This window comes from Mus caroli, unplaced genomic scaffold (assembly GCF_978045245.1).
Source record: "Mus caroli unplaced genomic scaffold, Mus_caroli_1 scaffold_7, whole genome shotgun sequence".
In the NCBI taxonomy this organism is placed as follows: Eukaryota; Metazoa; Chordata; class Mammalia; order Rodentia; family Muridae; genus Mus; species Mus caroli.
The window spans coordinates 66048642-66076639 of NW_028227262.1; the positions used below are offsets into that span (position 1 = coordinate 66048642).

At 49.2% G+C, this 27998-nt stretch overlaps 1 protein-coding gene across 1 annotated transcript in view; it reads right to left on the reverse strand.

Moving 5' to 3' along the window:
* Slc4a5 (solute carrier family 4 member 5) overlaps nt 1-27998 on the reverse strand; it is a 78008-nt gene that overhangs the window by 5844 nt on the left and 44166 nt on the right. The window contains 16 exon segments of the mRNA XM_085840509.1: nt 39-106; nt 377-404; nt 407-499; nt 1053-1137; nt 2166-2321; nt 2821-2994; nt 3630-3698; nt 8771-8843; nt 10025-10203; nt 10915-11076; nt 13791-13904; nt 18541-18741; nt 21240-21298; nt 25517-25788; nt 26646-26779; nt 27530-27704. Of these exon segments, the coding sequence (XP_085696635.1) occupies nt 39-106; nt 377-404; nt 407-499; nt 1053-1137; nt 2166-2321; nt 2821-2994; nt 3630-3698; nt 8771-8843; nt 10025-10203; nt 10915-11076; nt 13791-13904; nt 18541-18741; nt 21240-21298; nt 25517-25788; nt 26646-26779; nt 27530-27704 (2042 nt within the window).

Sequence of the window (27998 nt, forward strand, 5' to 3'; positions counted from 1 at the left end):
CCATGCACGTGGAAAAGAGAAGAGGAGATAGCCTTTACCTTCGATCCAGTTCTGAGCCACTGAAGGAGGAGTCAGAGAGAGTAACTCCAACTGGAAGATCTTTTTCCTGGAGGGAAATGAGGAGCCAGCTGTGAGCAAGCCCAGCAGGGTACGGGGGACAGTCTTGTTCTCCAGAACCCCCTCACCCTCTCTGTGTTCTGCTCTTCAGCCCTAGCCAACACTGCATAAGGGGAAGGAATACTGGGGCCTCACAGAGGATGGGTAGCTTCAGGCTCAATACCTCACACAGGGGCTCTTAGCTGGTTAGGAAGGGCATGGGGAGGGCAGGACTGAGAGGAGGACAGAATGTGGGATGGGAGAAGAAACCTCAAGTGACTTTGTGCTGTGATGGAGAGCCCTCAAGAGCCCGTGCTGGCCCCCTGCATCTGACCTGTCTTTGAGAAGAGTGACAAGTTCTGATAGGATCCTCCATTATCTGTGATCAGGGCTCCATTACAACCTACAGAAGACTACAAGGGCAGGTTGGACTGTCTATCACTGGGGAAGAACTAGGCGCTGTGAAGGAGCTAGAAGGGTCTTCGTGAGCATAAGCTGACTTTCCCAAGCAAGCTCCCGGTCAGCAGTGGCAGGTGCCTGCCTGTGGCTTTCACAGGATCACAGCGCCATGCCGGGGCTGGACTCATTCATGGCTGTCTCTCTAATATGGAATGATGACTGGGACTCTCAATCGTCATAATTCCAGGAAGATGTGGGAGACTGGGGGCCATAGTCGGACAGATGTGTTCTAAAACAATGAAGGGGAAGACCACCAAAGCCATGGGGCCAAAGGAAAGTTAGGAATGGCGGTCCTGTCTAAAGTGAAGTCTGGAGGATACTCTTACGGGAAAGGGGTGTCTGCACATGGTGGCGTTCCTATGCTCTTGGCTAATTCTTTTTATTTCTCCCAGGCACAGCATCCTCATCATCTAAAACAAGTAGAGCACTGAGCTACAAGGGGACGTCCCTCAAGATTGGCAGTGAGTAGGAAGGGAGAGAGCAGGGGCTTTACTTACTGGCAACACAGTGGATACCGTTTTGGGGATCAGATGGGATACCTTCCATGGGGATCTTTACAACTGAGGGAGGAAGGAACTGGGGCTGGAGAAAAACAGCGGGAAAGCGGATAAACACCAAGGCAACCTCTCAGGTTTCCTCACTGAGACGCAAGCAAGATGCATACATGCACGGTGTGGGAGCCACCAGCCTCTGCCCACCCAGGCCAAGTACTGAGTAACTCCCACATGCCAGGAGTTTCTCCAGGTCTCAGCATTTTATGATACATAGACTCAGTAGAAGAATGAAGCTTGCGTCACATACACCCATCTTACAAGTCTCTTTATGGCGATGCTGCTATGGTCTGAGTCACTCACAGTGACCGCTTACACAACAGACTGTACCCTTTGGAGAGACGTTGCTGGCTGAATTCCTTGCTATGTCCTGGGCTGTAGAACAGTGGGTAACTGTGCTGTGGTGGTTTGGGGCTATATAGCCCTATTGGGAGTTTGTGCTCCATTTGGGGAAGAGTTTCCACCATTTGTAGTGAGTGTTTGAATCTTTCTGCCTGGAGTTTTGGTGCCTACCGTACATCGTGGGCTGACATGTGGCTCTCAACTCCCTGAGTGTTTTAGGGCCAGGATGAAAGAAGCATGGGAGAGGGGAAAAGTAGGCGGGGCAACCACGTGGTCACTGTACCTTTAGTGAAGTCTCCTTTCTCCCACTTCTATCCCTGATCCCATGTAGGTAGGCCCAAGCTAAGCTGTTACCAGGGTGACACCCCTGGCCTCCAGGCCTGATGTGAGTTCCCACTGGACTCTCTCCCTAGACATGCTCCTTTCTCAGGCAATTCTCCTTACAACTACCTTCTATGTTGAAGCCTCTTCTGCCCCAGTGACTTGAAAATGGTCCTGAGAACCCACAGAAGGACTTGAAAATGGTCCTGAGACCCCACAGTAGTAGCCATTGTCTGCTTCTAGGCAAGCCAGCTCACTAACTCTGACCACCCTGAGGACATTTCCAGAAACACATGGGGTCTCAGCACCCAAGACCACCCACAGAGCCACCCCTCATCCTGGCAGAACCGAGTCTCTCAGTCTCTGCCCTCTGCCTAGACTGCTCACCATCGCCACCTCCTCCTCTGCCGTCTCATGGACCTCTTTCCTTCTCTTCTTCTTCTTGTCTGTCTCCTTTTTGTCCTTCTCTGGGAGGATATTGTCAATCCAGGCCAGGTCATGCTGGGAGAAAACCAAGTCCAGGAGCCTTCGAACAATGATAAGGCCCAGGATCTGGGGTGGGAAGAAGGGCGGAAAGGCTGAGACTCCGTGGGAGCTCAAAGGTAACGGTGAGCTTGTGTTTTCTCCCCAGTTGGCTGAGGTCAGGGACCATGTGTGTGTGACCAGCTCTTTGCAGCCATTCCAATGTCCCTAAGACTAACTAGCCAGCAAGCCCAGAAGATTGCAGCATCCCTAGTTCTTGAATCTTTGAGCACAGACTCTGCTCCCTCATGATCCATTTAACATCTCAAATGCATGCATTTTTCTATTTCCAAGACCAGCTTGGAGTTCAGCACTGGGAGCTTTGCCTTTCTGTTTTGTTCGGCTTCTTTGATCCTGCTCCACCCCTCCACCATACCACCTGCCCATCATGGGAGGCTGGCTGACTTTTGCCCTGACCTCAGCATCTGGGCTTCTCTGCAGGGTCCTGTTTCTATGGTGCTGTTCTCTGCTCGCTGCACTGCCAGGCCCACTCTCCCAAGCGCCAAGAAGCCCACCGCACCCTCCTCACCATGACCGGGAAGATGATGGCAGCCATGGTTGACTTAAGGATCCAGAGCAGGGCCAGGCAGAGGATCTGCACCAGGGTGAACAGGTGGATGCGGCGAAGGGGCACGTGGCGCAGGAAAGCGTGGTCTGGCTGGTGCTTGGCTGGCATGAGGAAAAGCTTACAGCGTTCCCAGAACTGGCAAGAATATAGCATAGGACTCAACCAAGAGGTTAAACTCCAGGGCCAAAGACCTACTGAGCTCTTGCACTAGGGGACATGATGACCTGGTAGGATCTTGGAGAGGGGACTTCTAATAGGGCATTGTGATAGGCTAGTGGTATCTAGGCATGTATAACATAGAGAAGGGGCCCTGAGCACTGGATGTAGGAAACAGCCTGCAGAGAGTGACAAAAGGAACATGAACATGGTCCATATTTAAGGGAAAAAAAAAAAACATCTTAACAGCAGCACAAACTGCCTGGGGCCCTGGCCTCACGGTGAAGCAGAACAAAACAAAATCTTTTCTTTTATAGAGTAGCTTTAGGGAATTAGGGAGGGAAGGCTCATAAGAGTTAGCTTGACCTGGCTTTCAAATTCTGAGCCTCAGCTTCTCCATATGTAAAACAGGAATCTATGGGCCCAATCACATAGATTATATGATGCCTGTAAAGTACTTAGTGTAGTCATTTTGGTGGCACAACGGAAGTAGCATTGTTACCATTATTCTCTCATGGAGTTGGGACAGCAAACATTTAGAGTCCTGGTAGCACACAACTAGACATGAAGTTCTGGCTCTAGGTCATATTAGCTTGGGGAGGATACATCCTTACCTGGATGCCATTCAGGGAGGCCACGCCCATGTAGAGGAAGACTCCATAGAGCACTGGCATGGGGATGTACTGAAATGAGAAGAGAGGTTTGGGCTGGGACTGGTCCATGCTATCTGGTGATGGATGGGGTTGTTAGCCAACCACAAAGGGTTCTGGAGAGCTGGTCTTTAAAGGAGCTGAGGGTCCAAGAGTAGATCTGAAGCCAGACAATGCAGGGTGGGGGGCATGAGGGTGGGACAACAGGCCTCCAGGTCAGGAGGCCAGACTGGCCTGCAACTGCTCTCCCAGCCACTCAGAATCTACACGAGGTGGGTTAGTTACTCCCTCCAGCAAGAGGGAGAGCCACTCAGACTGAGCACGACTCAGTCCCACCAGATTCTTTCCACCTCTGCCTCAGCTGACAGCCACGGAAGGGGCTGGGACCCTTGGTGAGCTGAGCAGAGGTAACAGAAGACACACATTATAGGCAGTGTTGTGTAGACTAAGGAACACAGACCCCCCAGCTCACCACTGATGATTCAATGGTCGACCTTCCTGCAAATGAGAACAACAGTCTGCTTTTTCAACAACGGAACCATGTCATTTACTCTGCCCCACAACCATTATTCCGAATCTTCAAACATCTTTCCACCACCTGACTGGGCTGCATTTCTCTTCCTTTTTTCCCTTTATCTGTGCCTGTGCTTGCTGCTGAACCAAGGCTGGCTTGCTTTGCTCTTGGGTGGTCATGGGAGAACACTTGCTAAGCACAGAGTCTGATATTTGTATGGGTTGCCTAACCTGCAAGTGCATTTAAGAATTTTGAAACAGGCTGGCGGGGATGCTCAGCCATGGAGAGCACCAGCGTCCATACCAAGTGGCTCACAGTCACCTGCAAGGGGTCTGTCTCATGCCCTCTTCTGGCCTCCACGAGTGCCTGTATTCGTGTGTGCACCTCCACACACGGACACAGAGTTTTGAAAAGTAAAAGAAATCTTTAAAAGAAAGAGTGTTAAGACACCCAAGCAAGCAAATGATCTCTTTTAAGTTAGATTGTTCAACGTTTTAAGCATTAAGACTTGGATCCCAGGCTGGAGAGATGGCTCAGCGGTTAAGAGCACTGACTGCTCTTCCAGAGGTCCTGAGTTCAATTCCCAGCCACCACATGGTGGCTCACAACCATCTATAATGGGATCTGACACTCTCTTCTGGTGTGTCTGAAGACAGCTATAGTGTACTCATGTATAAAATAAATAAATAAATAAATAAATAAATAAATAAATCTTAAAAAAAAAAAAAGACTTGGATCCCAAGCTTCGATCCTAAGGCATTTGGGCTAAAAGTTAAGAAGGGATTTAGACAGCCCTTGCACCTTCCTGCTAACATATGACTTGTGAAAAATGTCCTCCTTATAAAACAGCATAAAAAGTCACTAAGTTAACACTGTGCAAATTACACTTAAAGTATAGGGGCGATTGAACGAAAACCTTAAATAAAATGTAACACTATGCCAACAGCTTGGTTCATCTTTGTAATCCCAGCACTTGAGAGGCCGAGACAGGAGGATTGTGAATAGTTTGATTCACCATCCTGATGTACATCTCAAGTTCCAGGCCACCCAGGATTACATGGTGAGAAAATCTATCTAAAGAATAAAAGAACAAGGGTCCCGTGCTGGGGAGAGGCTCAGTGATTGAGTGCTTGCTCTCTCCCAGAGGGCCTGAGTCCTGCTCTCAGCACTCAGTGGCTGGCTCACAACTACCTATAATTCCAGCTCCAGGGTGATCCAATGCCCTCCTTTGGCTTCTGACGGTGCCCAAACAAAGGAGACAGACACTCACACAGACATAGGTGTAAATAAAAATAAAATAAGTATTTAAAATACTAATTAAGGGCCAGGCGAGTTGGTGCATGTCTTTAATCCCCCAGCTCTTGGAAGGCAGAGGCAGGTAGATCTCTGTGAGTCCAAGGCCAGCCTGGTCTACAAAGTGAGACCAGGTCAGAAGCCCTGTCTCAGAAAAACAAAACAAAATCAAGATAAAGAAAACAGACAGTAGAGGCATGCACCCTAATTAGATATCAAACTGCCTGGTTTATACAGTGCTTGGGATGGAATGGGGATGGAAAACCAGGGCCGGTTGCACGCTCAGTGGGTAAGCACTCTAACAAGGGTTGGCTTGTGCGCCAGCTGAGCTACAGCCCTAGAATTTTGAAAACACAGCACCCAAAGCTCTGGGAAGTTCTTGATACTCACCCTCAGGGCGCTGTATTCCTCACTGCCTTCTCACAGTTGGACTGTGTGGCTCTGCAGGGGCCCCTATCAGCAGCACCCCAGCCCACACTTCTGCTTCCTGCGGTAGAACTTTCTCACGCCCCAGGTTTGTAGCTCTTGTGAGAGATGTAGTTGTTCAGCACTGACTGGAAAGAATTTAACTAATACGTTTGAGATATTTTTGTTTTGTTTTGTTTTGTTTTTGAGACAGGGTTTCTCTGTGTAGCCCTGGCTGTCCTGGAACTCACTCTGCAGATCAGGCTGGCCTCGAACTCAGAAATTTACCTGCCTCTGCCTCCTAAGTGCTGGGATTAAAGGTGTGCGCCAAAACTGCCTGGCTAACGTTTGAAATCTTACCTTTACATTTTTTACATTTTTACCTTTACAATTTTAATTTTTATGTGTGTGTGTGTGACAGTGTGTGCCAGGCACGTGTGGGGTCCTCAGAGGCCAGAAGAGGCAGGTAAGATTTTCTGGGGTAGGGGTCATGGTTATTAGATGCCTGGTGTGGAAGCTAGGAACCAAACTCAAGTCCTTGGGCCGAGCAGCAAGCTCTCTGAACCACTGAGCCATCTCTCCAGCCCCCAAAGCCCTTATTTATAGGAAGGTGGGCCCCTTGAGATGCTCAAATCAGAAATCCTGTGGTTTACGATCTTGACTCCCCATTGGGGATGTGACCCAGTTCCTCGTCCGTGCTAGGTAAGCACTGTGCTGCTGAGAGCCACTCGACCCCTTATTTCTATCTTTTTTTTTTTTTTATACTGCTGTAGGCCTGCTGCCTTAGACTAAGAACACAGACAACGTTAGCACAAAGTGGGATGTCAAAAGTAGAGCATGAAAGACTGGCCACTCCACACAGAGTGTAATAAATGTGCCCATAAAAGAACTGATCACTTTGTAAATGGAACACAAGGATGGAGGCTATGATAGAACTTCCTAGCTGTTCTCTGGTCGATTCAACACACAGAAAAGAGCTGGTTGGAATGGCTGCAGTGCTCAACACGCCCCACAGCTGGACTCAAGCCTGACATTGTCCAGGGGAGATGGGAGCTGCTGTCTGCAAAGTGAAGAAGGGAGGAACCGAAGTTTTTGACACAAACACTGACACAAACAGTATTAGGACTGACACATGATGGTTCTTCCAGAAACCTTTTCACAATGAATACTCCGTGCACATTTAAATTACACTCTGGGGCCAAGGAGACGCTCAGGAAGTAGAGTCTCTAGATACTGAGCCTAACAACTGGAGTTCAATACCCGGGACATGCAAGGTGGCAAGAGAGAACAGATTCCTGTAAGTTGTGCTTTGTCCTCCACACACAGAGGCGTCAGAGCCTCTGAAACTGGAGTTGCAAATGGTTGTAAGCTGCTATGAGAATGCTGGGAACCAAACCCAGGTTCCAGTGTTCCTAACCATGGAGGCATCTCTCCAGCTGCTATTTATTTTTACATTGATTGACTCTGTGTGTGTGTGTGTGCACATTTGTGCACACGCTCATGCGTGCAGGTCACTGAGCACACAGGAAGGTCAGAGGACAGTCTTCAGGAGTTGGTTCTCTACTGACATCCTATGGTCTGGGGGGGATCAAGCTGAGATTGGCAGTCTCAGCAGCAGGTAGGTACCATTACTCAATACTCGCTGAACCATCCCGTCGTCCTACAAACAACCACTTTCAAAGGAAAGAAAAATACCTGCCCATCTGTGTGTGATCTGATCCATTACACAATGGAGACCTTTCTCTGTGTGTGATCTGATCCATTACACAGTGGAGACCTTCCTCTGAAGGACCTACGACTCAGATGTGCCCAGCATCTGTTTTTAAGTCAGAAACACTTGCCATAGTGAGCAAATCAGTGGCTGTTCACTCTTTTCTTAATCTGATGTTTTAAGAGATTTAAAGGTGGGAGAGGGAATGGTTACAAAATCGGACTAAGTTTAATAAGAAAGGAAAGTCCCGGGCTGCAGAGATGACTCCACCAGTAAAGTGCTTGATGCACAGAACACAAACAAAGTCTGGAGTTGAACCCCCAGGCGCCATGTGTAAAGGGCAGGACAGAGGCACATTGCTGCTGTCCCAGCACTGTAAAAGTGGAGGTGAGAGGATCCCTTGAGCTTGCTGGCCAGCCTGGCCAAATTTGTGAGCTCCAGGCTCAGTGAGACACTGTCTCAAAACATATGGTAGAGAAGCCACTGGGATGGCTCAGAGGTTAAGACCACGTATTGCTCTTGTGGAGAACCTGGTGGGTGGCTTACAGCCTCTCGAAACTCCAGGTGAGTCTGGCACCTCAAGATTCTGTGAGTGGTCTACACCCCCTCACACACACCCACACACACCCACACACCCACACGAATGCACAGTCACAGATACATGAAGCAATGTCTTAGTGGGTACTGATTAGGACACAGCCATGAGAGCACCCCAGCTACAGTGTTCTCTGGCTGTTAGGAGGGAGCAAGAGGAGTTTCAGGCTTTGGGGAAAAGTCACTCATGTGCCAAGATACACACCATAGAGGAGTGGGAGCGGTGCCTGCGGAAGAGCTTGGGGAATTCCCGTGGTCAAAGTTTACATTCAGAAAATGGGCAGAACAAGAAGATCTGGAGTGAGCCCTAAACACAGCAATGTGGTCTAGCCAGCTCTCAGGGTCCTGGACTAAGCAGGACAGAACACTGCAGAAGTCCCTGGAAAAGAATGTACTCCAGAAAGGTGACAGTGGCCCCTGGAAAGGATGGGACAGAAGAGACGTGATGGCAATACTGATAACAGACCGGGGGACATCACAGGAAGCGATGAATGACGGACACCACCTTGGCCTGTTCCTATCTCGCCTTTCTTACAGCCTGTAGGCTGGTGGCCCCTGGACTTTGGGAGCGATGGGGCAGAGCCTCACCTTCAGGATAGGAGCCAGGAAGACGGAGATGCCTGTCAGGATGAAGACCATGACTCCAGTAACTCTCTGCTCCCTGGTGGAGATGAGCACACAGTCAGGTGTGACCTGGAAGACACTCAAGTGACCAGTCCCAACTTGTTCAGCTCTTCTACTGGATTGAAGCTTACTACACCCGATACTATGGACCTAGGAGGTTCCTTAATTGGGCTCTGCCTCACAGCCCAAGGCCCAGATGACCTAGTTAGGAAAGGTAGGGAGCACCCAATCAGCCCAGAGCATTGTGAGGAGTGTCAGGGAGGTTGTACAGTGCCTAACAGCCGGGGGCTTGAGCTCTGTGGGCTTAGGCTGACTCCTGGCTCTGCTACTCGTGTGTGGACAATAATAGGCAAGGCCACAATCAGCCTGAGCTGGGTACAGTTGAGATAACAGCACTGCTATTGGATGGTTGTAAAGTGCTTAGCGCCCTGCTTGGGTGATGAGCTCCTACCGCTGGGACTCACAGGGGATGAAGACCTGGGAAGGTGTCTGTTGGCAGAGGAGGCAGCAGGGGCAGGAGGAGCAAGTAGGATCTTTTGGTGCCAAATGGGCAGGGGATGTGCTTTCCTGCATGAACCAGCTTGGGGCCTGACATGGGGCAGGAACAGAGAGGCAAAGAGGGAAAGAGAAAGAACAAGCTAGGGCTATGGGTTGGAGTCCTGGTTGGGTCCAGAAAGGCTCAAAGGCGACTGAGTGGGATGTGAATCCATGGAGAGGCCTCCAGAGGGTCAAACAAAGGGCAAGAAGAGGTCCTACCGTGGGTGAGACTCTAGAGCGGGGGGGGGGGGGTTTGGGGGGGTCTACCTCTTTGAGGGATCGCATATCAAATATTTGCATTATGAATCACAACGGTAGCAAAATTACAATTATGAAGTATCAAGGAAATAATTTCACAGTTGGAGGTCACCACAACATGAGGAACTGTATTAGAGGGTTGCAGCACTAGGAAGATTGAGAAGCGCTGTTCGTGTGTGTGTGTGTGTGTGTGTGTGTGTGTGTGTGTGTGTGTGTTACTACTGGAGACTACTAAGCAAAAAATATCGGTTAGAACTGAGAGAAGTGAATCTTCATCTCTTCCTTCTGAGTATCCCTCCTATGGCTTGGTTTCAGTGGTTGTAAGGGAAGCCTTTCTTTCCCCACTACCCTGAGGGAAAAAAATTCCATTCCATAAAAGATGTCCACTCCTGTTCAGGTGACCCAGACCTCGCTCCCTCCTACCTGACCCCCAGGAACTGGGGTTGTTCCCCCGGGGCACTGGTCTCCGTCTCCATCTTGAGGCTGTCGATGTGGGCGATGGAGATGACCGTGGCAGCCACATACCAGGGGAGCCCGGTGAAAGAGCACAGAGCCATGAGGACGCCTACCCAGAACAGGTCCAGATGGTAGCCAGCGGCCTTCTGCAGGACAGTGGGACAGGAGAAAGTCTGGGAGTCTGACCCTTCCAGAAGCAACCATTTTGTGGATCATAGCTCCCCCTGCCTACCAGAGTGTATTCTAGGGGGTGAGACTCTCACTGGGGCAGATACTCAGGACTTGGGAAGTGTTTGAGCCTCACAGTCCCCAAAGGTGGCTTTAGTTGACACCTTGTCTACAAAACTGAGCCTGGGCCACAGACAGGGGTGGAGAAAAGGGACGCCGAGGCTTGGGAAGGCCCTACATTTGGGTTAGGGTTAGGTGAGAAGAGCTCACCTGGTGAGAAGAGCTCAGGCCCGGTGGCCACAGCCACAGGCTGGTCAGACCCGGTGGGGCAGGGAGTAGTGACTTGAGTCTCTGAAAGGCAGCATCTCTCAGACCCAAAGTCAGGGAGGGGGCTCCCGGGAGCAGGGGGCTGAGGAGATTCCTCAACCTCCTGATTTTAGGCCTAAACCCAGCAGCATGTGTGAGGTGTGCAAGTTTCATTACCAGGAGGCACACACCAGAGAATGATACTTGAGGGGTTCAAGACCCAGCCTGAGCTTGCACCGGGTTCTCAGACCAAGCCACCTAGGATTTGTTCACGAACACATCTCCCTCACCTAAAGGCACCAAACGGGGACTTCTCCGACTGTGGAAGGAAGAACTTTCACCCTCCCCTCAACCCTCCAACTCTGCTCGTGGCTCAGCCTTACCCTCAGCTTGTTCTCCTTCCGGTTGACAATGACTGCGGTGATCTGCTGGTCCATGAAGATCAGGATGGTCACCAGCAGGGCCGGCAGGATGCTGGCAGGGTACACCCACCAAGGGTTCTTCCCAAAGGGGGCAACGAACCAGCCTCGGTCGGGCCTTGTGGGCTGAGTAGAGCAAGCAGAGAGGCCTGTTCCTCTTTTCCTTGTCCAGTTATTGCCTGTGCCTTCCCACCTCCCCACCACTCTCCTTCCCCTCCTGGAGACACTTCTCAACTACCGTATTTTCCCTTAAAGATGCTAAGTACTCGCAATTTTAGAGAGAGTCATAGGGGGCCAGGAAGGAGCACAGATCCAATGGGGCTAGAGAAATAAACAGAACAGAATAAGCTGCACCACCCTGGAAAGACAGGTGATGCTCAGAGGGCAGCCAGGAGGGTGGACAAGACCACTCATTGCAGTAAGACAAAAGGTCAAAATGAGACCTGACAGAACAAAACACTGGATGACCCCAGTGCTGCCTCTGCCCAAGGAGCTCTGAGATAGAGGTAGATATTTAAAAGGAAAAACTGTGTGTGTGTGTGTGTGTGTGTGTGTGTGTGTGTGTGTGTGTGGTGCGTGCAAACCCAGAGCAGCAGGCACATCAGGGTTCTTTCTCTGTGGCTCATCTCTCATTGCCTTGATTCACTGTCTCTGATTGACACAGCTCACCATTTGGTTAGGCTGGTCACTGAGCACCCAGACTCTGCCTGTCTCTGCCTCTGATGCTGGTTTGCAGGCATGCACATCCAAGCCTGACTTTTGCTGTGGGCTCTGGAGATCCAAACTCAGATGTTCCTGATTTCAGAGCAATGGGTTTTACTCTGGCAGCTGTCTCCGGCTTCCAGGAACCAGGGCTTTTGTTTTAAGACTAACACTACCTCAAAGGCAGGGTCTAGACTCAGATTCCTTACTTTGGTGGAGAGTTGGTACATCTGAGAGGGCTTGGAGTTAGCTATAAGCAAATAACCACTTCTGGGTACATTGTTTCTTTTCTTTTCTTTTAAACATATATATTCTGAAGCCAGGTATAGTGGCACATGCCTTTGACCCCACCACCCGGGAGGCAGAGGCAGAGGCAGAGGCAGAGGCAGAGGCAGAGGCAGAGGCGCAGAGGCAGAGAGGCAGAGAGGCAGAGAGGCAGAGAGGCAGAGAGGCAGAGAGGCAGAGAGGCAGAGAGGCAGAGAGGCAGAGAGGCAGAGAGGCAGAGAGGCAGAGAGGCAGAGAGGCAGAGAGGCAGAGAGGCAGAGAGGCAGAGAGGCAGAGAGGCAGAGAGAGGCAGAGAGGCAGAGAGAGGCAGAGAGGCAGAGAGAGGCAGAGGCAGAGAGAGGCAGAGGCAGAGAGAGGCAGAGGCAGAGGCAGAGGCAGAGGCAGAGGCAGAGGCAGAGGCAGAGGCAGAGGCAGAGGCAGAGGCAGAGGCAGAGGCAGAGGCAGAGGCAGAGGCAGAGGCAGAGGCAGAGGCAGAGGCAGAGGCAGAGGCAGAGGCAGAGGCAGAGGCAGAGGCAGAGGCAGAGGCAGAGGCAGAGGCAGAGGCAGAGGCAGAGGCAGAGTGAGTTCCAGGACAGCCAGTGCTATACAGAGAAACCTGGTGCACGTGTGGTGATCAGAGAGCAACCTGGAGAGATTCTCTCCTCTACCAGGTGTATCCCAGGCAGAGGCAGAGGCAGAGTGAGTTCCAGGACAGCCAGTGCTATACAGAGAAACCTGGTGCACGTGTGGTGATCAGAGAGCAACCTGGAGAGATTCTCTCCTCTACCAGGTGTATCCCAGGAATTGAACTCAGGTTGTCAGCCTTGGCAGCAAGCACCTTTACCCATAGAGACATCTCATCAGCCCCTAATGAGCAATTTTTGAATCATAGACCTCAACCTCAAGCATGCCTAGCATCATGTGGAGAACTCATTAAAGGCTCCACCTCAGTGCTTCAGATTCCACAGGTCTAGGATAGGACTGAGAATCAGTGTTAGAATCTCGTCTTGTTGTTTGTTCTGTTGGTAGTGATGTTTTTTTTCTCCCAAGATAAAAGGTTTTTTTTTCTTTCTTTAGAATTTCTCCTAAAAATCTTTTTTAAAATTCTTCTTTCATATATTATATCCAGACTAGTTTCCCCTCTCCCTTTTTCTTTTTTTCTTTTCTTCTTCTTCTTCTTCTTCTTCTTCTTCTTCTTCTTCTTCTTCTTCTTCTTCTTCTTCTTCTTCTTCTTCTTCTTCTTTTCTCCTCCTCCTCCTCCTCCTCTCCTGACAGGGTCTCACCACACAGTCCCGTCTGTCCTGGAACTCACTATGTAAACCATAATGGCCTCAAACTCACAAAGATTCGCCCACATCTGTCTCCAGAGTGCTGAGTAGGATCAAAGGCATGTGCCACCATGCCTGGCAGAGAATCTGCATTTTCAAGCTCCCTCCTTCCTGACCCCCAGGCACTGGGGCTGCTTCCCCCAGGCACATTCTCCATCTTAAGGCTGTCAGCACAGGGCCAAGAGGATGCTCACCCGGAACCATATCACACTTTGGGGACAACCATTCTAAGGCGTCACCTCGAAGGCCTCTCAGTTGGCTGAGTTTGTAGGTCAGGGAATTAGAAAGCCTCTAATAGAACCTGGAGGCTTCAGCTGGACTGGAGAGAAGGCTCCAGAACCTTTCCCACTCTGAAGGCACAGAGCCATAGGAAGGGTGCACATGCCCCCACCCACCGCTCAAATGACCACCGGTGGGCAGAACACACAAAGGGCCAGAGTACACAGGGTCCCTGGCTGAGAGAGGAAGTTTGATGAGTATGAAGGAGAAGTTTGCAGGTAAGAGGCAGAGGGACGTGACAGCTCAGGGCAGGGGCAAGGGGCAAACCTTAATGACATTAGGCACGTGCAGCTTTGGGGTCTGCAGGCCAAAACAGGCATCGATTCCACAGAAAAGCAGGATGGAGAATACAATGGAGAAGTCAGCCACCAGCGTCCGGACCTGCAGCGAGGACAGCGGGGAGTGAGTGTGGCTCCGGGCTTGCCAGAAGCCTCAGTCCTGAGGTGGCAGGAAAGACAATGGTTAGGGGTTGGGATCAGAAGTCAGCAGGCCTGGGCTCACACTCTGGGCCAGCAACCTTGAGTATGTCTACCATCTTTCCAAGCCTCAGTTTCCTCTTCTGCCAGATGTAGATAATGTTAGCACCCACCTTGAGGGCACAGATGACAGATTAGAGAACTTGGGAGCCTTCTCCAGAGGGGTAGCACTAGCTGAAGGCACACTCTAATAAAAATGGCAGAACCTGGCCACCAGCAGATGGGTGAATTGAACTCAGAAGAAACTTTAGCTCCTCTGAACAGGCTGGCAGATGACTCTACCTCACCTGGACTGAGAGGGGGTCTGCTCTATTTCATGGGGACCCTTAACTATTCTCAGATCTTCAATCTGCTAAAGTGTCTGCTCTCTGCTGTCCAGAGGCTGTTCTACGTCAGGATCTGGACGTCCCTCCCTGCCCTTTTGGAACCAGTGTCCCCCGCTGTCCACTAACCATCCTTTTATGTCTTTCCAGAGAAAGTGATTGGGGTCCTGATGGAGCAATGGGGAATGTCCATATCTGTGCCAACACCTGTTCTCTGTGTGGAAAGGAATCAGCATGGCGCGCTGACATCGGCTTAGCATGGTCACACTGTTCATTCCTTGGAGTTAAACCACCTCCCACCTGCCAGGAGCCCCTTAAGGAGTACAAGCCTGATAACAAGACAAATGAACATTTCAAGTACCTCCAGGAGAGAACAAAGGATAACGAGACACACAGTCATCCCAGGTTCCGGAAAGATGGCTGAGCAGAGGGGCTCACACTGAGTTCTCTGGGTGACTGACTGATCTCTCACCCCCTCTCTCTGTCACCATTGTAGATGAGCCAGAAGGCAGGCAGCAGGATTCTGGGTTTGGACCCGGTTTGCTGAGCCATCTAGCTGGCCTCCATGGTCTGCATTACTAAGTGTAAGGCCTACCTCTGGATCGGGGCTTGGGTTCACTTACACCATCCTCCCTGCCCTCCCCTCAGTCCAAACCCTGGGAGTTATTTCTCAGTTCCTTCCAGGAACTGGCTCTGCTGTTTGTGGCACATTGCTGCTCCCAGGGCCTTTTATACCATCACAGCAGGGGGCATTACTGCCCTGTCCTGGACACCTTTCCTCTCCTTCTCTGTGCCCTCCTCTGACACTTCCACTTGGATCCCTAGTGTCAAGTGAATTCTTTGTGTTAAAAAAATTAACTTTTAACTATGTGTGTGCGCAGGGTGGTGGGTTTGTGCTTGTGAGTGCAGTGTTCATGGAGGCGGGTGTGTGTGTGTGTGTGTGTGTGTGTGTGTGTGTGTGTGTGTGTGAGAACCCCTGGAGTTGGAGCTACAGGCAGTAGTGAGCTGCCAGAGGTGTATACTGGGGATTGAACTCAGGGCCTTGTAAGAATAATACATGATTTAGCCATCTCTTAAACATCTCTTAAACATTTAGCCATCTCTTATATATATATACATATATATATGTATATATATGTATATATATATGTACACACATACATGCATACATACACATATACATATATATTACATATAATATTTAATATATTATATATAAAGATATCTACATAACTCTGGCTGTCCTAGAACTCATGTGTAGACCAGGCTGTCCTGAAACTCACATAGATGTACCTGCCACTGCCTCCTAAGTGCCAGGATTAAAATTGTGTGCCACCATGCCTGGCTCCATTTCAATTCTAAAAGGTTAAATACATAAATATTGGTCATAGCACAATCAAGACACAGGGCAGGTATATACTTGGTTTCTTATAATCTTCTCAGCATCTAAATCAAAGAATTATTAAGTTAAACAATATGAATTTGACATTTTGCCAAATATAGGCGATTTCACAAGGTCTAACCTAATACAAAGATGGGTATAATACCTTAAAATGTATGTAAAACTGGTTACTTTCATTTTTTTTCCTCTTGGAATCAACTCTCTTCTGACAATGTTTGTCCATGTGTGGGATTTCTTTGGTGTGTACCCAGGGTGTGCGCGTGTGGACATGATGGTTTGAAGATGTCGTCATCGTCAGCTTCATCTCAGGAGCAGAGCATTCTGAACCACTTGGTTGACTCCTGACCAGCACTTTGAACCTCTACTTCCTGGTGTTCAGCTCTGCATTCACCAACCTCATGAATGCTAATCTGTGCAGCCTCAGATGCAACAGAACAGCCCTTTCTTAGAAAGAAAGAAAGAAAGAAAGAAAGAAAGAAAGAAAGAAAGAAAGAAAGAAAGGAAGGAAGGAAGGAAGGAAGGAAAGTGTGTATGTGTGTGTGTTCACGTGTGTGGAGGTTGGAGGACAGCTTGTGGGAGAGGGTTCTCCTTGTACCATGTGAATCCCAGGGATGGAGCCCTGTCTTGGTGGCAAGCACCTTTACCTGCTAAACCATCTCACTGGTTCCTAACTTTGGTGAAATTAAACTCAACTTCAGCTAAAGATGTGAAGGCAACAATGACGCTACTGAAAAAAGACAAAGAATTTTGTCTGCAAGACTGAGATACTTATCAGAAAGTGTAGAATTGAAGACTGCAGCTTTGGCATATAAATAAAGCCAGTGAAATGAAAGAAAAAAATCCAGAAGGGCCACTGTCATGTGGGAACGTGTGAGACACAGCAAAGATGCTTTGCAAGACAGAAGAGAAAACAGTGGTTTTAAAAAACAACAACAACAAACTAGGACAATGGCTATTTATACAAAACCACAAAGGACTATTATCTCCCATTGCATACCAGAATCGCTTACAATGGATTGCAGAGCAAACCAGAAAGGCAAACCAGCAGGCTTTCAGAGTGCAGCATGGGAGATTGCTGTATTTTTTGCATGGGAAATTCTGCTGTGTTTTACTACACTAAAACAGAGAATTCTGTAATCAACAGATTCCACTGGAAAAGCCAAGAGTGGGCAAGGCTGGAGAGAAGGCTCGACGGCTGAGAGCACTGGCTGCTCTCGAAAGGTATGGACCCCAGCACCTACCTATACAGTGGCTCACAGCCATCTGTAACTCCAGGTCCAGCGGATCTGACTGACGCCCTTTTCTGGCTTCTTTGGACACTACTGCATGCATGTGGTGAGCACACATACATACAGACAACACATTTGTACACATGAAATAAAACAAGTGAGTTTCAAAAACAATAAGGAAAGTTAAAAGGGGCCTGGCAAGAAGGTTCAGTAGTCAAGCCTGAAGACCTGAATCCTATCCCCAGTACCCCACACCATGGAAGGAGAGAGTTGACCTCTGGCGTCATGCATAAACCACAGTACGCCTACGCACACACAAAAATAAATAAAACGCAATAGTAAATTTTAAAAGAAAAATCGAAAGACAACTTAATAGAATGGAAGCAGATATTTACAACACATAAATCACACAAAAAAGAGAGTACACGTCACACAGAAATAAAATTCAATAGAAAACATGTGATAGATTGAAAGAGAACATTTTCAAGAACAAAGTCAGTTAGGCTATATGGTCAATAAACACAGGATGAAAGTCAGGCAGTGGTGGCGCATGCCTTTAATCCCAGCACTTGGGAGGCAGAGGCAAGCAGATTTCTGAGTTCGAGGCTAGCCTGGTCTACAGAGTGAGTTCCAGGATATCCAGGGCTACACAGAGAGACCCTGTCTTGAAAAACAAAACAAAACTAAAACTAATAATGATAATGATAATAATAATAATAATAATAATAAAGAAACACAGGATGAGGGGAACAAAAGAATTAGAAACTCAAGGTGCTTAGAAACAAAAGGTCAAGAGTGTTGTCAAGGGAACGTGGGTCTTTCTGCCTCCAAAGTCTGGCTTGTGCGATTGTTCGTTGTTGCTTTGATTTTCAGTACTGGAGATTAAACCCAGGGTCTCCTCAATGCTGGACAAGCAGGCTCTAAGCCTAATCTTATTCTTAAACATTTATTTCTTTTATTTGCATGCATGTCTGTGTAAATGAATATCATGCATGTGCAGGTGCCTCTCCTGGCCACTAGAGGGCATCATGCCTCCCCAAGTTGGCAGAGCATTGTGAATCACCCAATGTGGGTGCTGGGAGCCAAACTCTGGAAGAGTAGCAAATACTCTTAACTGTTGAGCCATCTTTGTAGCCCCTTTGTTTTCTTTCGAAAACAGGATGACTTTGAATTTGTGATCCTTCTGCCTCAGTCTCTATGGAGCTGGGATTACAGGCCTGGGCCACTGGGCTGGGCAAAGTCTGTGCTCTTTAATTTGTAAAACTCCTTCAGCCCAGTGCTTTCTTGATGTCCATTCTTTCAGAAAACAGAGCCCCCTGGAGGGACTAAGATGCAGTGTTCCTTCCCCCCACCAAAAAAATTAGTGTGTGAGCGTGCTCCCCCCCCCGCCCCCCCAACACACGCAGGTACCAAATAAATTGTGGGAACAGGCTTTCTCTTTTCATCATGTGGGCCTTGGGGATATAACTCAGACCATCAGCCTTGGCAGCAAGCATGGTTGCCCACAGAGCCATCTCACTGTGCTGAGCCTGCCTCAAGAACACTCTGGATGCAGATCCTGAGTAAGTACCCGCAGGAGATACTTACCTTGGTGGGAAAATAGCGGCTGAACTTGAATTTCTTCAGAGTCAAGGTCATGGAGTAAGTCCCAAAGAAAAGGATGAAGGACATGAGCGCCAGGTCTGGGACAAATTGGCAGGAGCTGCCAAGCAGGCGCCCGCCGTAGCTCAGGCACTCCTTCTTGCTCAGCAGGGACCAGTCCAGCGCTGTGAGGTTAAGGGGGGTGTACTTGGAGACCAAGCACAGAAGAAAGGGGGTCAGGACCCTCCTGTTAGGCAGTGTGTCCTTCTTCCTGTGACCCAGGTAACCACACCACCTCCACACCTTCAGGGTCTCTAGCTCTCCTGTCCAATATCAGACATGTTCTTGGGGGCAGGCTGTCCAGAGAATGATAAGCAGGCAGCTCCCTAGAAAGATTAGGGACTGACAAGTGTTTCTCTGGAGTGTTCTGGGATCTGTGGCTTAGCGGGCAGGGGGGAGATGGTTTTTCCCTCTGTAGGTCTGTCTCCTATCCCTATCCTTCCCAGAGACACTAGTGTGGCTGTTCCTTTCCCCATGACACACCCTCATTAACTTCTTCTTGCGTCACTTCAACTCTCAGCGCCCCAAATGCTCAAATTCAGGCTGTGGGCTTCACATGTGTGAAATTAAGCAGTTACAGATTAAAAAAAAAATTGCACTTGTGTTAAACATGAAGACTCCTCCCATTATTCTCGAAATACATTCTATAGCAGCCATTTACACATCATATATAGTGTATTCTGCACTGTGGATAATAAGATGATTTAAAGAATGTAAAGTATGGCAGCAGGTTAGTTCAAATGCAACATTTTGTAAAACAGGATTTGAGCATCCATGGGTTTAAGTATTCTAGTGGACATTGGACCCACTCCTTTGTGGATATCAAAGGATGACTGCATTTATATATTTCCAACAGTCATAAAAGGAGAAAGGAAAGGAGAATAATTTATGATAAAATTTAATTCATACTTTTGGCTATTTTAATTATGTATCAATGCGGGTAACATTGTTTGTACTGTGCATGTGGGTGCCTGAAAAGGCCAGAAGATGGCGCCAGATCCCCATAGCGCTCTTGTGAGCCACCTACTATGAATCCTGGGAACTGAACTCTGGTCCTTTGAAAAACCAGTTCAGTGCTCCTAATTGCTGAGTCATCCCTCCAGTCCCAAATATATACTTTTAAAAGTTAGTGTGCTCATGTTTAGAAATAGCTACTTGGTGAAGCAAACAGATGTTTGCAGTAATTAAAGTTTTTGGGTTACTGACCCAGTGACCCATGCCTGCATATTTGTGCTCCTTTACAATGTGCCACTGATACATCTGCCCTCAACACGGAAGTTTGTTTTCCTACTCCTCTGAGAGTGGGCTAGTTGTGTGTGGGAGCAATATGGTGGTTACTTTAAACTGCCAAGTTGATTCAATCTAGAATCACCTGGGAGGAACTGTATACATGAGGTTGACCTGTGACTATGTCTGTAGAGGATTGCTTTGACTGTGTTAATTGATGTGGGAAGACCCAGTCCATCATAAGTGGCACCATTCCCTAGGCAGTGCATCCTGGACTGTGTAAGAGTGGAGACAGCCAGCTAACCAGTAGAGCATGCTTGCATCCACTCCCTCTTCATTCCTGACTGGATGGACACAACTCACTGCTTCAAGTTCTTGTCGCCTTGCCTTCTCTGCAGTGATGAACTGTAGCCTAGGATTGGGAGCTGAATAAACCCTTTCTCCCTTAAAACTGTTTTCCTTTGACAGGGTGCTTTATCACGTGAATGTAAGGACTGAAAAGCCAATGTAAAGACAGACCAAAGCATCCCAGCTGGTCCATTGGAGCCCAGATCCCAGCACATAGCCCCTTACATATAACAGGCACTGGCAGGGCTGGAGAGATGGCTCAGTGGTTAAGAGCACCTACTGCTCTTCTGAGGGTCCTGAGTTCAAATCCCAGCAACTACATGGTGGCTCACAACCATTCATAATGAGATCTGACACCCTCTTCTGGTGCATCTGAAGACAGCTACAGTGTACTTAGATATAATAATAAATAAATCTTAAAAAAAAAAAAAAACAGGCACTGGCAGGTAGGCACTGCCCCAGTCTGCTCTTCTCAAGGTCTTATATGTGAATATTTTTGGCTAATAATCCGTTGAGGTAGATATGAACTGAGCCATTGGTTGCCTGTGGAAGGGAATTTGAGCAACCTTAAGGTCACTCACAGCTTACAAAGCTGCCCCACGGCTACATGCTCCCCTTTATCTGGATTATAATTTTGCATCCTTCCATCTACTTAGGCTGGGAGAGGCCTACAGCCCACACTTCCTTCCCATTTTTCAGGAAGGCAGGGCAGCTAGGGTCCCTGGAGGCTATTAAGCCAAAAGGCTGGTCAAATTCATTGAGCAGGGGGAGCCTGATAAACCTTGGGTGCTGGGAGTGCACTGTTGGATGGGGACTGGGGGTTCCCAGGCAGACCTGTGTATGTGTGTACCTCTGTTTGTTACTGGCCTCCCCTGGGAATGCACATGCTATCGTTCTGCATAGAGAAGGCACGCACTGATGATGCTGTAGAATAGGATGCTTTCGGTTACAAACTAAAAACATCGTTCTCAGAACCCATGTGCTCCTGGGACTCACCTCCCAACCCCTTCCTGACTCCCCACCATAAACAAAAGCACATGATCAGTCTGCCCTGGAAGGAAGAGGCTTACCAGAGACGTGTTGGTGTTTGGTGCCAGTGGGGCTGAGGCATTGACCGTGGTTGTGTTCACTGGAGAAGACACAGAAGATGGGGTGGGATCAGTGGTTCCCATTTGCTTAGCCTGCAGCCTCTAAGCGCCCCGGCCCTTTCCCGCCTCCCTCCGAACTCTCCTACTGCCTTCAGCTTCCCGCTCTGCTCCCACACGGGAGGGTGTTGGACACGTGACTCACACGAAGCAGCTGAGCCTGCGCAGAAGAGCTCATCCTGAGGCTCAACAGCTACCTCTATCAACGCAAATGAGCACCCTGGTGCTGAGACAGTGAGGAGTATGCGCTGAGTCCCTACTGGGTGCTAGTGTTCCAAAGAGCTAATTCCATGTCGTGTATTACGCCAAACCCTGACAAAAATATTCATTTGTTCAGTTCCTAAAATCTCCATGATGCATCCCCATTTTACAGATTTAACTGAGGTTACCTAAGGTTTCAGAGCTTATGCTTGGAGCCATGATCCCAGCCCAGGCTGCCGATAAGACTTGGAAGCCCAGTTTTGGTCTATGAACCCTTCTCTCTTACCGCCTCCGTCTGAAGGAGAATCAGAAGCTCAGAAGAGCTGCTTGCTGACAGCTGTTCACCTCAGTGTCCCTAAATGTAACTGGAATATCTAAACACAGGGCCAGGCTCCCCAGGCGATAAGGCCACTCATCAGAAACCCGGCTTTGGAAGAGCATGAGTGCCTACTCTCCTCCTCTGGACTGCATGGGTGGGGGAAGACTGCCTTCTTTCCTCCTCCTCCTCCTCCTCCTCCTCCTCCTCCTCCTCCTCCTCCTCCTCCTCCTCCTTCTCCTCCTCCTCCAAGTAGCTCCTCTGTGGCCGGTTTGGGGGCTGGTGCTATAGTCTGAAGTGTTGTAGAAGCTCCATTGGCCCCTGCTGGCTGTCTACCTTTGAATGGACACCCAACAAATAGAACCTAACCCTGGGTGTTCGCCCAGCCTCCAGCAAGCTGTCCACGGGGCGAGATATGATCATAGAGGTCAGTCAGTTCTGGGCCAAGTGGATCAGTGTCAACCCAGGGCAGAGCAGTCCCAAGGGCATTACATCCCCAAAATCACCCTGAAGAAAGCCTCACTTAGCCTAGGAATCTATTGCCTCTCCTCACAAGAAAACATGATGCCCCTTCAACATTATGGACAGATAAGCCAGGCAAGAAGCCCCACGGAGGGCTGCCCTCTCCACCGCACAAGAGCACCCCAGCACCCAGTGTTTTCAGGCCAGACATCTTGACAGCTCCTACTTGGGTTTATCAATTCTTTTATAGCAAGAACTGAAATACTAAAGGAGATGGAAAAAATTACAGTATGGAAAAGTCCAGAAAGGGTCCAAGTATCAAATACTGTACAATTCTAGTATACGCAGAGTGGTACTCACTTAAAGTTGAGAGCGGCCAAATCAGCATTTGCAGCATCCATAAACAGAATACAAATCAGTTACCGCGGAAACAAAATTAAATAGAAAAGGAGAGTGTCCCTAGCAAGCTTGAATGGGAAAGAGTGTGAGTGAAGGATGCTGTGTTACCATTGGACTATGCTGTGTGTTAAAGTTAGGGAAACAGAGCAGGTAGTCGGAAGGTGACTCATGAACTGGGAAGAGAACTCCTCTAGTTCCCTGCTGCCCTAGACTGCTGAACATCTAGACCTTTGCCGTCTCCAAATCAGAGGGAGCCAGCCTTGACACCAGCACATTTATTCTCTATGGAGAAATCTTGCTGGGGTCAGTAGCTAATCACGGCTCGGTAAAGCAAAATTTGTCTAACTCGGGGAGGGAGGGCAACAGAAGTCCTTGAAAGGCTTGTTCGTACACAGTAGTTGTAGTCTGTCTAACCCTGAGTTTCTAGATTCCTCCTGTCTGGTGTTGGAGCCTGATAAGTTCCCAGTTGGTGTTGATGCTGCCAGGTTTGGGACCACACTCTAAGAGCCATGAAAATGGCTCAAGAGAATCAGGCAGCAGGCGAGAGCTACAGGAAGCAGTCCAGAGCCGGCAGCCTCATTTTGCCATTTGAAGCTCGCTGTATATGCTCCTACAGCGCCCATCTGTAGGGCATCCTTAGGTGAACAGATGGTTCACAGAATAGCCAAAGCTCCTCATAGGACCCCAGAATTTGGTCTCTTTTTAAATAGAGATAAAGAGGTATGTTTCTAGAAAGCAGGTCTGTGGCAGGGTTGGGCCCAGTGCTTGGACTGGGAGTCTGAGAAGCATATGTAGTGAAAGACAAGCTTCATCTAAGGCAAGATTTGCCCTCGAGAAGACTCACAAGCGCCTGTGGTGAGACCTCTTTAGAGCTCTAGGCAAGGACCTGGGCAAAGGGTAAGTTTCACCTCTAAGTTCAAGAGAGCAACTCAAAGCTAATGCTAAAAGAAAGAAGAGAGAGAAAAGTTAAGCTTAGACTTCTTTACAAAAATCAGAGTCACAAGTGGAGTGTGACCAGCACTGTCCTCTTGTGGGAATGGCATCTGATCAACGTCACAGGCTAAAGCAGGACCCCACCCTTGCAATGTGGAGTATTGGCTGACAGGATCAACTTTTGTTTGTTTGTTTTGTTTGTTTTTCAAGACAGGGTTTCTCTGTGTAGCCTTGCATCTCCTGGAACTCACTCTGTAGACCAGGCTGGCTTCAGACTCACCGAGATCTGCCTGCCTCTGCTTCCTGATGCTGGGATTTAAGGCATATGCCCCTATCACTCAGGAAAGGTCATTATTTTTAAGGCAAGGTCTTAGTACATAGCCTTGGCTTGTCTGAAACTCACTATAGGCCAGGCTGGCCTTGAACTCAAAAAGATCCACTTTCCTCTGCTTCTCAAGTGCTGGGATTAGAAGCATCTGCCTGTACACTTGGCATCATCATCATCATCATCACCACCACCACCATTAAGCTAAGGGATCGAACAATCTAATATTTGTTCATTTTCCTACTTATTTGAGAACCTTGCAAGAATCTCTGATGAGCACTGGTTCCCATCTGACAGGGAACTGAGGTTTAGTGTGGTCTTGGGTGGCCTCTGGACCTCAGCTTGCTTCCTGTCAGGTCAGTGCTTGGATGTATGTGGTTAGGTCTCCCACCCTGATCTGCATTCCCTTGGTCCTCCAGGTCCATTCCACTGACAGCTCTTAGGGGCATGGTTATGGCTCTAATGGAGGCCTGAAGACCCAACTCTGAGGAGGCCTTCCCTTTGCATGTGAGGATTTCTTCTGTGAGAAAGCCACACATATGAGTGGCACTGAGAATTTGCTATCCTGTTGGCCAGATGTTTGCTCAGCCCACTCAGTGCTGGGTCTTTTTTTTTTTTTTTTTTTTTTTTTTTTTTTGGTTTTTTTCGAGACAGAGTTTCTCTGTGTAGCCCTGGCTGTCCTGGAACTCACTTTGTAGACCAGGCTGGCCTCGAACTCAGAAATCTGCCTGCCTCTGCCTCCCAAGTGCTGGGATTAAAGTCGTGCGCCATCACGCCCGGCTAGTGCTGGGTCCTTTAAACACCGTTGGCATGTGAATGCCCGGCAGCCCAAGCATTGGCTCCCAACCGAGGGGGTTAGCAGCTCTCAAGATGTGTTCCCCACTCTAACTTCCTCCCTAAACTCAGTGGCAGCTGGCTTCATGACGCTTCTCCTCAGTTCTTGTTCCACATCCTGTGGTCACAGAGGGTGGATGTGGCCCCTCGTGACGTGGCAGTCATCCCAACCCACGCATGCCTAGGAGGCTGAACAGTGCCAGCTTCCCCAACTCTTCCAAAGGCCTCCTCCCTGACTGTAGGGATGCTTCTCCCTCTAGGGTGGTCTCACTTGGTAAGATTTGTGACCACATCAGTATGTTGAGGCAGGCTGTCTTGGATTAGTGGCACTGGGAGGGGCCATGAGCTCACACTTAACTTGGGGCAGTATTCTCGACAAAGTGTTACTTCCACAGAAGCCACACTCATGCCTTGCTTCTTCGGGAAGTATCTCTGCAGCTTGCTGATTACAACCCCAACAATCACATTGTGGTTTTGGTTAGAACTAACCTCCTTTCAAATTCTTTCCAAAAATTAGCTTCAGGAGCCTGCAATTAGCATTGTGGATTGCAAAGCTAGTCTGGGCCATGCAGACAGATCCTGTTTCAATAAAGAAACAAAGACCCAGCATTTGCTCCCTTGGAACAGTGAGCACCAGGCTATAGAACCCCTCCAAATGAGCTCCCCTCCTGCACTGAGAGCTGTGGTGGGAGGTGGCCGGGGACCCAGTGCGCTTCGGGGACTACCGGTCACCTGTGTCAGGAGCGACGCACTCGCATTTGTAGGTGGTGATGAAGTCAGGCTTGAAGTCCGTGTTAATGGGATAGTATTTGAAGGCACCAATCATCTTTTTGATGGCGTCGTAGATGAAGATGAAGCTGATGAGGGTGGAGAAGCCCTCTTCGGTGAAGCGGGTGATATACTTGATGATAAAGCTGGCATCTGTGGCCACCAGAATAAGGCACTGGATGGCTGAGTGAAGACCAATCCAGAGGCGGAACTCCATGTAGTCCAGGCCATTGGCCCTGGGTGGCAGAGGGAAGTGAGGGACCCTCTGGGCTTGGCTCCCAGGGCCCACCCTGAGGGGCTCATACCCCCCTTTGCAGCACAGATGCCTGCCAAAGGACAGGACAAGGACAATTCCTGGGCTGGGTTTTCTAATCTATTTGTGTGGGGGGGGGTGTGGGGGGGTGTGGGGGGGTGTGGGGGGGTGTGTATTTGTGGGTTTCCATATATGTTGGCACACATGTGTAGAATCCTCCAGGTAGGCTAGGGATCCACCCACCTCCACCTCCCAAGCACCAGGACCATAAGCATGAACCACCCTGATTCTACATATGGGTGAGTTATGGGCACTGAACTCGGGTCATCAGGCTCACGGGGCAAACACCTGACTGACTGAGCCACCTCCCCAGCTCCGGTGTGTCAGGTCTTTGGGAATCCTAGGAAAGGACCTCACTGTCAGGAAGCACTCCATAGATAATCTGAGCTGAATAGGCTGGAGCAGCCTTGGGACTGGTCCATCCCAGACCCACAAGGCAAATGAGTGTGCGAGGCTGGGAGATAACTGTGGGCGTGTGAGCTCCATCCTAGGCTCTTCCTGTACACCACGGACTTCCCAGTGAGAATGACGTGGCTTGGCTTGCTCCCCATGTGCCACGCTATGTGTTAATTTGCACTCAGAAGACTTCAAGGCTTACAGGAGTCAGGAAGAACCACCCAACACCCACAGTTCACCATGCCTGTGGGGTCTCCTCACAGGTCCCCTCCCTTCTACCCTCCCCCCAGGACCCCACCCAGCATGGGTCTATCTTTCCACCCTTGCCTTCGTTGAGTGCCTCAGATGCAGGAGTAGGCATGGAGGCCGCCATGTGGTACCTACTTGCTGAAGTCAAAGAGGAGCTTCTCAAAGATGAGGATGGGTCCTGTGCTGCTGAGGATGATAAGAGGCTGCCCCGAGAAGAGGCAGAACAAGCTGCCAGCCATGGCAGTGCCCAGGAAGCTCTCCATTACTCCCTGTCGTGTGAGAGAGCAGGAGGCTCAGGGAGGCAGGAGAGGCTGTTTATATACAGCAGGTTCCCCTGAGATTGAAACCTTCTGTCCTGGAGGGAAGCTTATTAGGACATGGCGTCTTGATGTGAGGGGTGGAGGGAGGTGAAACTTTCCATCCTGTGGGGATGCTTGTTAAGCTCAGGAAATGAACTGCTTCAAGAAGTTCCTGAAGCTGACCAGATACACTAGTCAGTTCCCCCACTGTAAGGCCTGCTGAGAGATAGTCTCAGACAAACTGAGCTGCCTGGAAGAGGCTCAGAGCAATTGAACCACCTGGAAGGGACAGTCTTCAGCCTGTCGAGCTGCCTGCAGGCTGTGCAGCGTGCTCCAGGTTCCCAGTCTCCAGGGGCATGGAGTACACCCAGCACATGGACATACATGCAAGGAAAAACACCCATATACATAATAAAATAATTTTTAAAATAAAATTAAAAAGTAGGGAGGTCATAGTTAGACAACTTAACATGCTCGTTAAGTTCATTAAATTATCAGTGAGGAAAGTAGCAAACATCAATGTGGGTGATTTCCCTAGAAGTCCAGCCTATTTATATCACCCATAAAATTGCTATTTTATTGGGAGGATGAACAGTCACATTAAGTGATGGCCAGACTCCAGGCTACAGACCTAACTGTGATGAAACTGGACTCCTTACTCTCACTATCTGACAGTAGATCTGACTGACATTTGCTCTCGTGCACCCAGCTCACACTCACCTGGTAATTGTCTGTGGCATCCCCCAGAAGCCCACCAAAGGTGATCGCGTTGGTAATACAGCCGAGGTAGATGAACAGAACAGCAGAGATGGACTGGAGGTGGAAGCCATCATAGAAGTCGCTTGGGAACCAGGGCAGCTTCCTCTTGACATCCAGACACAGTCCTCCAAAGAACCTGCTTGAGACAGGCAGAAGACGTCTTTCCTCCACAGACACCAGGAGGGATGGGGATGCCTCCAGGGCCCTCAAGAGTCTGGAGTGAGGATCAGGGGTAGATGGAGTCACACTCTTTCTACCAGAACATTGAGAACTAGACATGATTCTTGTAGGCCTAGAAGTTTGCAGTCATCACCATCCATACTGGGGAAGGTGGACACAAACTGTTTGAGAGAAGGAAGTTCTGATGGGAATACTCCACTATGGGGGGTCTTCCTCCCGTCCTTACCCAACCCAAGCCATGTAACATGGA